Source organism: Amblyomma americanum, chromosome 8 (genome assembly GCF_052857255.1).
Source record: "Amblyomma americanum isolate KBUSLIRL-KWMA chromosome 8, ASM5285725v1, whole genome shotgun sequence".
Lineage (NCBI taxonomy): Eukaryota > Metazoa > Arthropoda > Arachnida > Ixodida > Ixodidae > Amblyomma > Amblyomma americanum.
Window position 1 is genome coordinate 90,613,435 of NC_135504.1, and position 13,244 is coordinate 90,626,678.

General features: G+C 46.0%; 1 protein-coding gene across 1 annotated transcript; it reads right to left on the reverse strand.

Moving 5' to 3' along the window:
• Positions 1 to 1,408: 1,408 nt before the first annotated feature.
• Positions 1,409 to 12,655, reverse strand: LOC144100532 (uncharacterized). Its single transcript, XM_077633458.1, has 3 exons — positions 12,430 to 12,655; positions 8,793 to 8,966; positions 1,409 to 1,587 (listed from the first exon to the last, which is right to left on the reverse strand). The coding sequence occupies exons 1-3, from the start codon at positions 12,619 to 12,621 to the stop codon at positions 1,552 to 1,554; spliced, it is 402 nt and encodes a 133-aa protein (XP_077489584.1). The 5' UTR covers positions 12,622 to 12,655; the 3' UTR covers positions 1,409 to 1,551.
• Between the last annotated feature and the right edge of the window lie 589 nt (positions 12,656 to 13,244).

A 13,244-nucleotide genomic window follows, 5' to 3' on the forward strand; every position in this document is an offset into this window, starting at 1 on the left:
CACATCGGCCATGTAACACTTGCCACATGACAAAGGCAGAGAATAAATTACACCTTCCTTGCAAGGCACGAATAGTCTCGCGTGCCTTATCAAGCAGCTGCGTGGTTCTCTTTCTACTGAATTTACTTTTTTGACCACGCTAGACAGTCGCTTAGGCGCCGAGAAGACAACTTCGACGCCAGCATGTTTCGTACTTTTCAAGTTGTGTGAGACTTTATGCAGATGCGTACGGTACCACACCAATCTTTCTTTTTCTTTTCTTCTTGTCTCGCTTCACCTCTCCTATCGAATCTGAACTTTTTCTTCCGTTTTTCTGCAACGGAACCAAAAACGTCTGCATGATAGCCAGCCATTGTCAGGCGGTTTAGTTGGTTGCAGAAGCTGTGCGCCAACCTTTGCACACAAGGATTCTTTAGAGCGTCGTAAAGCACACAATAAGCAATTGCTCTCTTCAGCAGCTTTGAATGAGCTGATTAAAAAAGCAAGATTATCTTTGCACCACGGGGCTCAAAAGCCCAACAAACACGAGATGAAGTAATTTGAGGAGAAAAATCTAAAAAAAATTAGTAAAGTCATTCACTGGTGCTTCGTGTGCTAAAATCAAAGCATTAAAGCACTCTGAGAATATCGAAAAAACGTCATGCATTTGCTGCTCGAAATCGGGGTTGTCAGTCTAGAAACAGGAAGTAGTCCACAAATCTAAATTATTTCGCGTGCAGCTAGGAACACATCGCTAAGAAAAGGTACTAAACGTGAACTGATACAGATTCCCACTTACTGAATGAAAACCTCGCCTTCCCATTCGCAAACGTCGAGACAAGATAAAGTGAAAGTAATTGGAGGAAGCCGCCAGTGGAAATAGCACACTCATTTTGAAACGCTATAGCACCATTTTGGTCAGTCAGGTCAGTTACAGATGACAATATCTGCCTGAGGCAAGGTGTAATACAGATTCTTTACATCGACTGAGAATACACGAAGTTTGTTATGGTAGTTATATTTAAACAAATTCATCATACCGTCCGAGCGAATTATTCTACAAAGATCATCAAATGACAAAACATTCAGTTTCTCCTGCAGGAATTTTGCTACACGCTGCTGACATGTTCCAATTTCGGAGTATATTACGCGGGACGGCCACTCTGGTTTATGGCTTTTCGCTGCGGAAAACAATTCCCGTCTGTCGCGCTGTTACGGATCAGCGTGAACACCATATCAGCCAACAAATGGTATTGTAGAGCTTGCCAGGTTTCGTAGTAACTCGCGGATTGTGCAGTAAGCCATAAAGTAACAAGGAACAGGTTTTGTTTCATAGACCTTGATGTATTTTCCTTGGTACTGTATCAAACGAAATTCATAACTCAAACGCGAGTCGCCTATGACCGAAAGCTGTCAGTGATGGCATACACACGCCGAAAACCGGCCTGTGTTCCGAGAAGTACGCCACAATCATAAAATTGGCTGTGTTGGAGTGGCCGAAACACTTTACACAGCAAGTAGTCCTCTTCCTTCACTTCTGGGCTTCGCGGTGGTCGGTCGTCTATGCAGCAGTCAGTGATGTAACTCCTGTGCTCCACGACTTGACTCCTGCGAGGGAATCGCACTGGATTTCATCAGTTTGTTCGAGGAGACACTACATGCTGAGCCTGGGCAATCAAGCAATCGTTAAGAATAAGTGCTTTTAGGTGACTAGTCCTGCACGCTGTTGTATTGGACAACAGTTTGTCATTATCTGTAATGAACGGCACGACAGGGAAGAATTTAGAGAGAGACGCCTACTGTGCGGTTTTTCTACTTCGATTATTTTTTGAATTTTGATTACATTGATTCTTCATGAACAACCCTGCAAGGTGGAATATAAAAACCACGAAACTATTTCAGGCAAAGGTGCCCTTGAGATGCTTAAGCGGTGATTTGTACTGATTTGCCAAGCCGAATTCGGCAGGAAAGCAGCCATGAAATCAAATTTATCGTTGCACTAGTTGCATGCAGTCCAGGTGTAGCAAATTAAAACGGTTCTCACTCATACTGCATGACGTACACATCATGGCGAAGTGGTGGGCAGGGCTGGACACTGATATGGGGGACAGGCATAGACGACCGCAGGGAAAAAAATTTTGTTTCCGAAAGTTTATGACCACTACACATAAACAAACATTTGCAACCCTATATCCACCTTTTGCGCGACCGATCTGCGCACGCGCAACTCCCTGGCGGCACACGAGAAACGATAAGAGCGGCATTGCTCCAGGCCACTTCCATTGAAAACGGAAGAAAAATGATCCAAGCGGAGCCATGTAAGTGGCGAAGACCGCGTCACGTAGAAATGATGCGACAGGAAGAGTTAAGCGCTTCCGCTGCTTAGGAAATCAACTTTAAGTGAGAGACCGTTAAGTGAGAGACCGTTTTTGGGGTTACCCACTATACCTGCCCTCCGCCCCACCGGCAAATAGCCACCGCCTCTGCACTGCGCTCTGCTGACAGCCGCTTTGACGCGGCTGCTCCGGCTTCTGCACACGTTGTAGGTGCTGGTGCTGGCATCTGCACTTTTTCTCTTACGCACTGGCAGCAGCTGGTGCATTATCTGAAGTAAAGTATGAAGACAACACAGCGTGATCAAATACCTACGTGCCGAGCGCGAACCTTCGTCAAGAATATTGCAGTGAGGCTGATAGCGTCAGTGTTGTGTATAGCTTTCTTAGCGGAAGCCACTGATTTCTCCTTTCTTGACACAGATGGAAGCAGCATAGGCCGGTTGCATGTGAGGAGATCTGCCTTGTTCTATGCCTAAGCATATTTGATTTTCGCTCGAAGGTGTGAACAGGGTCGTTCAGGAGCGGAGCCGGTTGGTCTAGCGTGAACTCGGTAACGCCTTCAAAGACCACTGGAAAACGAAGCCATAGTGTGTTGTGTCATATAACGATATATGTAGCGACGATACATATCCTTGAGAGCCGAAAGCTCGTGCTTGTCTCGACTATGTATATATTTAGTTATGCCGTGATGTTTTCATGCGCTTTGATTTTCGAGCATTTGAAATCGTGTGCATTTCGCACACTTCTGTTCTTTACAAAATACGCAGTGGACACGCTATTCGCGCATACTGGAAGCCGCTGATTTGAAACCTGCATCTAGACATACTCCAGATGCAGTAATAAACATATCACAAAGTTGTGTGTCCAACATGGCGGTGGCCCTTGGCTGCCTTCACGAAGAAGAAAAGGCCTCCCACACCAGGAGCCGAGCGCAACTTGCCATTTGTGCAGCTCGTCATGCGGTGGTAGCGTAGGGAGTCCGGCCGGGGCTTCCTTCGCGGCAGCCACCCGAGTCGGAGCAATTCGCGGCTGCGTGTATCCGGCACCAAGCGACTGCAGCCGTCCTTTTAGGAGCACCACCCAACGTCCACAGCTGCCCTGAGTAAGTTGCATATAGCCGCCAACTTTTGATACGCTGGAAGAGTAGTATTACATTTCGCCGCTGCGCCTTGCAACGTTATATTGTCTGTGGCGGAAGAATAGTGGGCTCCTCATTTGGGGAGCGTAACCTAAATCACGCTACTTAACTGGCGGTTTCTTGCGGGTATCAATGGTTTCGTATTGACACTTGTTCGTGACTTTCGATAATGTCGACGAATAAACCAGAGACAAAAATTATTTGTTTCCAAACGGTTGTAGTGAGATGAAAGATGGAGACGGCGCACGTGAAATTTGTGCAGAAATTTTCGCAAAAGTACTGCCATCGATGACGACGTCCTTTATAGCAGACGATTGATGGTTGCGAAGAACGCCACGAAGCTTTGTAATGTTTGTTTGTTCTTGCTCAAAACCGATTGCTGGTTGCTGGCGAAAGATGCGGCTATAGCTATATAGAATGTATGAAGCCACTCGCAAATGGTTCGACACTATTCGAGATTATCATAGATGATTTCTGCTCCTTATATCGAAACGTCCTCGTGCGCGGTATATTGAGCCCGGCCGAGAGCAGGGGTGATGCCATTCTTCGACGAATGTCGAGTATGCTGCCATAGAGAAATTGTGTTGCTACCGCGGCTACCGAGTTTTTCAGTTCTTTGTGGGCACAAGTCAGCCCAATAAAAAGTTTTTTTTTAAAGAATTCCTTCACCTTCCTGGCTGCTCGACAGCCATCACAACTACGTGACAACGTGTATATTCTTGTTTTCTTCTAGTTATGGTTAAATGGGTGTTCGGTTCGTCGGCTTTGCAAGAACAAACAAAATATATGTATTTGGGTGTCAGTTTCTAACAATTTATTGTGGAAATAACACACTGACCATATTTGTTCTTCGGCCTCGCGTAAAATATATTTTTGCGACATCAGCTTAAAACTCTCAACGTAGCGTAAAATTGCTTGCTTACTATTCACTAATTAGAGCTAAACATGAATATGCATGCGTTGTTTGGGATACGTTTACTCAACAAATTATAAAATGTCTCGAAAGGATACAGAGGAAAGCTGTGCGATTTATTTGCTCAAAATTCTCTCGATGTGACTCTCCCTCACAAATAATGAGTGAGAATGGCATTGCGCTTCTTCAGCAAAGAAGGAAAAATCTACGATTGCGGTTCCTTTTCATGCAATTAGCAATTAACCCGTCATCCTGTCTGTCTCGTTCAACGTCCAGGCTTGCTCTTCACCGTCATCCGAATTCACTAGCCCCTTATTTTGCGCAGGTGGATGTATTCAAGTTTTCATTCTTTACCCCGACTATAAGAGACTGTAATGGCTCGCTGTTGCCTGTTTCTATTGATTGATGAATTGTTTATTTCTATTATTGTTTTTATCGGCCTGTTTCTACATGAACATGGTCTGTAGTATTGAATAAAAAACAAAAAACAAATCACTTGCGCTTTCAGAAAAACTTGGAGTGATCCCACAGCTGCACAAAATTTTTTTTACGTGAAAGAGAGGTTGTTAAAAAGACCATCGTATATTTCAGCACGCATTCATCACCGCCACAAGGTTTGGATCCCTCCTTGTCGCACGAGATGTTTTCACGATTCATTCATACCCGGCACTTGTGTCAGCTGGAATCACCTTCCAAACAATATTGCTGAAATCACTGATACTGTTGCCTTTCGTAACGCTGTTACTAATTTTATATGTCTGTCTATACCTATGTTTTATTTTATTAGCTAATAATAATAATAATAATAATAATAATAATAATAATAATAATAATAATAATAATAATAATAATTGGTTTTTGGAGGAAAAGAAATGGCGCAGTATCTGTCTCATATATCGTTGGACACCTGAACCGCGCCATAAGGGAAGGGACAAGGGAGGGAGTGAAAGAGGAAATGATTAGCTGCTGTTTTCTTTTGTGGTTTGTTTTGTGTAATGCTGCCTTTTGCTAGTGCTGTTATTGAGATTAAACCAGTGTGTGCGGTAACTATATTCAAATTTTCTAGCTGCTGTTTTTGTTTTTTGTACTTGTATGTTATTCCCACTCCCCTCTGTAACGCCTAACGCCTCTGAGGGTAAATAAATGAAATTAAATGAAAGATTATTGATTAGAAAGTAGAAGGAAAGACATCTTTATGCTATCTTTCGGTTAGGAAACCCTGCGTTTTTACGTTTAGCTGCCTCGGCGAGTATATAAACAGTGCTTGACATCGCAAGAAGTGAGTTCCAAGTTTTAAAAATAAATACACAAACAAAGATGATGTTACTTTTTCTCGAAATGCTTTGTTGGTGAAAGCGACTCCTGCATTGAAAATGACTGCTGCGGTAAAAAAGACGCTCATCAAAGGACGGTGAAAACATACACCCCACCTACCACGAACCCCGTCGCAGAGCTCGCGCACGGGCGCTCCACAAACACTATGGCATGGAACCGGATGTCGTGCCGGTGGATGCCGCATGCACGGGCGAGGACGCGGTTGTAGCCATCACGAACCCCTCCCTACAACCGATTGCTACGCTTCACATATCCCCCACTGCCACTTCGGAGGAGGCTGAGGAGGCCGCTATTGCCCTAGCCATCACGTGCACGGAGGCCCGGTATATACTATCGGGCTCTCAAACTGCCATACTAAATTTCGCCCGCGGGAGAGTTCACGTCCCTGCATTTCGCATATTGAACTCCCTCGCCGCACACCCGCCCCGCCACATGGAGCTCATATGGGTGCCTGCCCACTCCGGAAATCCCGGAAACGAGGCTGCCAATGCTTTAGCCCAAGGTTCTCTTAACCGGGCACCGGCGGCCTCCGATCTAGGATTCTCACGGAAGCGCATGCATTGATTCAGCGAACTGACGCAAGCCTTCAAAGCCGAGCGTCGGCTCTACCACCGCCCGATCCCTCCCTCGACAATTATCACCAGACACTTTGGAGGCGGCTCCAAACACGCACCTTACCCTCCCATTATATACGCTCGCGCTATCACCAAGTCCCTACAAACCCCTCCTGTACCCTCTGCCGCCACGCCAAAGCCACCCTCGATCATATCTTTTTCCTCTGCCCGGCGGATCCTCCCCCGCGGGGCCTGGAGCACCTTACCACTTGGGAGGCTTGGGAGACCGTACTGCGCTCCGAGGACCCGGCCAAGCAAGTCATCGCCACAGGCCGAACTGCCAGCGTCATGAGCCTCCGGGACATGAAGGTTTGAGCGCAGTGGGGCCGTGCGGGGGCTAAAGGACCCGGTTGTCCAAAACTCTTCTGTGTCTATTAAAGTTTTCATCACCACCGTTGCATTCGAAGGTAAGCGGACTTTGCGTTCTTAGCAATGTAATTCGAAGATCATGTAACTCTTCACAAACGCGACCTGATACCCTGTGTCCACCGCTCATGTGTAGAGACCGGCTTTTACGAACAGTGTAATGAGGGCGCGCAATTTATTCTTAGCCATGTATAGAAAGCATGTAGCAGAAGTTATCTTACTGAGTGTTACGTAATCTACACTCAAGGAAAAAAAACATCTGAAAGGGTATTTCAACTCTCCCAACGATGCGTATTGTATTGTGAACTGAACAAGAATAACATGCATGATAGTTTCACTGCCTGTGAACCCCTAAATGTTTGGTGTCCGCGACTACCAACTCCCTGAATACAGATTGTGTAATTGATGTTACTCCTGTCGGGGCAGGAAGAACAGAAGCGGAATGGGCGGATTACACCCCAGTATAATGCTCAGTTTCAAAACAACGTTTCCTTAGCGGCGTACAGAAAATCGCTAAGCCTATGTTACTGATCGGGATAGAAGAGGTTACGCGCACGGTGGACACCTGCCAGTGCGTAATCTGTGCTTTTATTTTATTTCTTTCAAACGACGAGGACTAAACACTTGGCGCCCCCAAGAAGGCGCGACGGCTACTTTGAGCACCCTGCTCAAATCGTGCCTGGCGCGGCGGGGGCGGCGTGCACTTTGGGCGCCTCGGAGGCTGTTTTATCTATATTTTCTTTTTTTTCCCTAAGCCTAACGATGAAAGCTCAGTTTTCGGAACTTGTCAATTCAGTACAATTTCTTTTACCGGAAGTTTGCAAGAATATCTTAGCTAAAAGCTGCAAACCACTGCCGGAAATGGCCCAGAAAACGTCTACGAGGTAGAGCCGACATAGGTACTAACAACCAACAGAAACAAAGCAGACACACTACAGTAATAACTTTACGTAGTTTTCGAAAATACAAACCTCCTTAGTTGTCAATATCACAAATAATGCCACAATGCATTATAGCCTACGTATATATTTGTATAAGCCTGTAATTCTATACAATCATAACTGAACCTAAAATAAGGTAAGTTAAGAGAAATAATATGTCAGTCAATCAAGCATATATCAAAACATTACTATTCATAAGTTGGAAACGAATTCTTGAAGCTGTTTTGTTTGGGTGAAATGGGCTCGACATATTGAGGTTCAGTATTTGTGCAAGGTTGTGCTGTAATGACTGAAATTTGTAGATTGTGAAGAAATTCGGAATATGTCATAAGTCAGTACTACGAGTAGGTATAAAAGTTTTTCTGGTCTTAACACTTCTTTAGTGTAGGTTTTAAGAATTCTCTGTAAGACAGAGAATTCTGTCGACAATAACGACGGACGTTAATAGGTTCGGGCAAAATTTGCACATCTAAACGAAAGACTCCCGGAGGTGTATGCTTTCGAGAATACGTTTGGCTTCCCAAGAGACCAAGCCCTTACTAAACATAGGGCTGCTGCACTATTCTGGATACCAGCACATGAAGAAATAGCTGGTAACGAGGCTGCTAACCTGCTAGCCCGAGTAACCTACATCCGGGCAGCAGCGGAGCAACCGGTCTGCACAAATCTTAAGGATGCCCCAATCACGTACAAGGAAATTACGGATGGTTACAAATTAGGAAAAAGAATATACCCTCCTCCAGACGTATCCCTTATTCACAAAGAGGCATATATCTGGAGGAGGATCCAAGTAGGGGTATACATATCGCCAGTCAAAATTGCTAAGAACCCAGGTGACGAAAAATGTATCGACTGTGGGGAAAGGGGTACACTAAACCACGTTACTTGGGAATGTCTTAGCTCACCAGGGGCTAAGGAAGAAATAAATAGTTTTGAAGCCTGGGAGGCGCTGCTGCGGAGCGAGGACCCCAACGCGCAGCGCAAAGCCACCCGCGTGGCGGCTGAGGCCGTGAAGCATCAGCTACACCGTCCTCAGCCGACGGCCTCTTCTCCTAATCGGGCTTAGGCTTCGGCCGAGCCTGAGGGGGGGTAGGGAGACCACCATCTGCCGGAAATAAAGTTTTTCTGAACTGAACTGAACTCCCGGAGGTGTAGGCTTTCGCTACTTACTTCTGGCCGAGCGTGGCGTCCGGTGGCGCCGTAGTCGGCTGGGGTGCAGCTTTCGGCAGCCGGCTCGGTCCCAGTGCTTGGCCGCCACACGTCCCGCTCCCCTCGCGCGGGGCAGTTCTTTCGGAACGGCATGGACCAAGATGCCTCGGCTGCTTGCTTGCGGTAGCCGCCGTCCTGAATGACATGAAAATGTTGCCGTTGAATGCGCTGGAAGCTGGAATTACATTTAACGCCTTCAGTCGGTGAATTTCGCCAGCTGAAGGGCCGCTAATGGAACCAATATGGTAGATTGACAGAAGACTGACTTTCATTCAAGCAGCGCGCCAATATAAAACCAAATATCAAAGCCGCATCAAACCGCTAACTTTGTGAGGCACACTTCTACACATCCGTCAACAGTGCTGCGAATCTTGTCTGCATTATGGATAGCAACCAACTAGCCCAGGCCACCGTGCTACTGCAGTTCTCTCAAAGATGCTCCTTCTAATGAATCAAACACAAAACTAACTGAAACGAAAGGAGCACTCGAATGATTTAACCGAACGTCGTCACACAATCGCATCGTCGAAAAATGTATTTAAAATACTATTTCTACAGGTGGACCAAAAAACATGTGTCAATAGAGGCTAAACATGCAAATATTAATGTTTCTGTAACCATATATCTAAATGTTGATGACATACGTGCGTCCTCTATACTTCCGTAAAAAATACAGAAAATGAATAATAAGAACGATAACAATAAAGCTAGAGCATTTTACTTGACCAAGACAGATTGATTTTGAGATCAATGGTTGCTTTAATAAGGCGATGGCCGCTCTTTTAAATTGGCCGCCATACATATCATTACGTTCTCACGAAGTTTTACCTTTTCTTATTTGTTTTTCAGTTCCTACTGTTAAAATTTTCTATAACCTGGATAGTACAAGTGTCAGAAAACACTTTAGCGACGAGACTTGGGGCATGTACTACCGCTGCGATTAAAGCGGGGAGCAACTAAAGCAGTCGCAGAAAAAAAAAATATTTGAGACAGCTCGGAGCAGAGCTGCGGCTGCATATAGGCCCTTTAGTGCGCGTGCAGATAAGAATAACGAAGTGTCTACGACACCGACGGTATAGCAGGCTCCAAATGGAAGAAGGTTGCAGTTGTTGTGGAAGCGGTTGACGTGGAGTGTTCGAATTGTGGAATCGGTGGTGTGCAACAACAAAGGGCAGTGGCTGCTTGGGAGCAGTGTCTCTTGTTCTTTGGTGGACATGAGCTGCAGATCGAAATACTGAGGACGACGAAGGTATTGACTTTCTACGTAGAATGCATGTGTGAAAGTTTCCGTCCAGTTTAAGCAATCGAACCGAAGAGCTCTAGCTACAAATTGCGACGTGCAATCTGAATCCGGGGACATACATCTTTTCTATCCACTGGACCGAAGTTGAATGCAAGACAGTGTTGAAAGATTTTGAGAAGGCCTACGAGACACGATAGTATCACTTATAAATTGTATGCAGCCCATATTAAGTTCCATTCATATGAGAGTTGTTCCAAAGGATAGCGCTGAGTGCACGTGAGCTGGATGGAAGCACAAGAGCGAGCTCCGGAGATGCAGTATTTGACATCGCTGCTCTGAGCGCCTAGTATGCAATGTGGCCACTGCGCGAGATATGAAAACATCACCTGTTTATAGAGGAAAGCTAGAAAAGGTTGGAGCACACGCAGTAAATTCCAGTAGACAACAAATAAAAAAGCGGAACTACTGATCAATGCTAATTTGAATAGCTTCAAGCACTATCCGTCGACGTGAAGGTGGCCATTGTCTAGAAACAAAAAATAAAAACACGGCAATGCTCTCCCAAATATGCAAGTAAATATCTTCAACGTGTCATCATCAGGTTAGCTTTGTAATGTATAAGAAAGCCAGCATTGAACCAAGGGCTGAAAAATAGAAATACAAACGATTGCGACCAACAGCCCGGTAACTACTGGCTTCGCCTCGAATCACGGCATATTTAGTGCAAAAAGCGCATAAGAGGTTCCCGGCAGCTAAATGGCCTTCGTTAAGCGAACACGGACTGCTCTAAAAATGGGATCGAGTCGTCCCACAAAGCTGGTATTGCTTCCTTTTTAAACGTGTGGTTGGTACGAGTCATATTTCATCTATGAAATCCTCCATCACAAAACCTTCTTTCCCCAAAGTCCTGCAGCACTAGAACAGCTGCTCAACATAGCAGTTGCACATAGCGCCCCATCGAGACTAAGGCACTAAAAAATTTCCGATTTTCCAGGTGACTGAGCTCACTGGCGCACTTGCGAACGCAGGTACTTCGGCATATACGCGGCAGTGGACTTAATAATTGGATTTTGGGGAAAGGAAATGGCGCAGTATTTGTCTCATATATCGTTGGACACCTGAACCGCGCCGTAAGGGAAGGGATAAAGGATGGAGTGAAAGAAGAAAGGAAGAAGAGGTGCCGTAGTGGAGGGCTCCGGAATAATTTCGACCACCTGGGGATCTTTAACGTGCACTGACATCGCACAGCACACGGGCGCCTTAGCGTTTTTCCTCCTTAAAAACGCAGCCGCCGCGGTGGACTTAGATTGAACGAGCATATGGAAAGAAGCGGCTGCCGCTCCTGAGAAAATCTCTGTATCCTTGAGGAAAATGAAACGAGATTAGGAAAATTCAAACGCGGAGAGCCGATTTACAGCAATTTATATGTCGAGCGTAGCTGTTTTCGAGGTTGATCATTACTTAAAATTGGCGATTCCTGGTATAATAAGTAGAATCGATGTTTTAGTATTTTTTCACTCAATAAAAATGAAAATAATATTAATAATTGGTTTTTTGGGGAAAGTAAATGGCGCAGTATCTGTCTCATATATCGTTGGACACCTGAACCGCGCCATAAGGAAATATAAAGGATGGACTGAAAGAAGTAAGGAAGAAAGAGGTGCCGTAGTGGAGGGCTCCGGAATAATTTAGACCACCTGGGGATCTTTAACGTGAACTGACATCGCAGAGCACACGGGCGCCTATTGCCTTTCGCCTCCACCGAAACGCGGCCGCCGCGGTCGGGTTTGAGCGCGGGTACACCGGCTCAGTAGCCGAGCGCTCTAACCACTGAGCCACCGCGGCGGGTTATACTCCACGCGTCACTATAGCGTTTTGGCGCTCGAATTCGTGACTGGTGCTAAGGCAGACTCATTTTAAAGAGACATATACCTGAACGACCGTTGAAAAGGAAATATCTATTCTCCTGGAAATATCTGTTCATAGATGCTGCTGTTACTTCTCTTAAACATAAACAACCGCTATGCCCCTGACTGTATGAGGCATTTTCCGCGAAAGAGGAAAGGGCGTTCATGTTCACCATTCAGGTTGCGGTATTCATGGGATATGATAGCGCAAGTCTGTGGCAGTTTTGCGTCACTTTCGTGTAACCGTACAGTGAAGTTAACCTGGTTGAAGAGCAGAGGGACAGCTTGCACCTTTAAGCAGAAGCGAGAAGCGGCAGATAGCTATATGCTCTCTTAAATCCCTGGGATCGATGAGATCTTGCAGCTGGCTTCAACGCTGAGTGTACGACCGTACGTAATGAACAGAAGTTCAGCGCGAGAGACTGCTATGAAGTGTGACCGTACGTACCTCTCTGGTGAGGGGCCCTCGATGTCGAGCGAACCGCACAGTGGCATAGAGCTGGATCACCGCAGTGGTTCGGATAGCGGCAACTGAAGCAGGAGGAACTGCGCGCTGATCGGACGTGCGTCTGCGAAGAGACAGGAACAACACACAAGACCGTAGAAGGAGGCTCGGCGGTTGTGCAGTCCTCTGCATCATCTACGAGATGAGCCGAAGCAATCAGCTTGGCTACCACGGAGTCTTTTCCCAGCAATAGAACAGTGCTTCTTTCGAACGCTGAGCGCACGTTCCCTGCACGCGCTCTTCGCAGACTTCGTCGTCGTTTGTCTGAGCAGCGAGCGTCCAACGTGGACCTTGCTCGAAGTACCAAAACAATCGGAAGGTTAGCTGACTATTAGCGGGAAATATGGAAAACATCTACTACGCGAGAAGTGAACTCATGAAAGAAGCTTGCCATGCGAGTTTGAAAAATGGTGATAATAATAATTGGCTTTGGAGGAAAGGAAATGGCGCAGTATCTGTCTCATATAACGTTGGACACCTGAACCACGCCGTAAAGGAAGGGATAAAGGAGGGAATGAAAGAAGAAAGGAAGAGAGAGCTGCCGTAGTGGGGGCTCCGGAATAATTTCGACCACCTGGAGATCTTTAACGTGCACTGACATCGCACATCACACGAGCGCCTTAGCGTTTTGCCTCCATAAAAACGCATCCGCCGGGTTCGAACTCGACTGCGGCGGCTGCGTTTTTATGGTGAAAATTTCAGCCCCACCTCAGTATTCATCCTTCCTGTGCTTGGGATGTTGCTGCTTAAGGCAGAAG

Coding starts and splice junctions, on each gene's coding strand:
- LOC144100532 (XM_077633458.1), bottom strand. CDS start 12,621: ATGATGCAGAGGACTGCACAACCGCCGAGCCTCCTTCTACGGTCTTGT. Junction 8,967..12,429: donor GAGGGCCCCTCACCAGAGAG/GTACGTACGGTC, acceptor CATGTCATTCAG/GACGGCGGCTACCGCAAGCA. Junction 1,588..8,792: donor GACGCCACGCTCGGCCAGAA/GTAAGTAGCGAA, acceptor ATTCCCTCGCAG/GAGTCAAGTCGTGGAGCACA.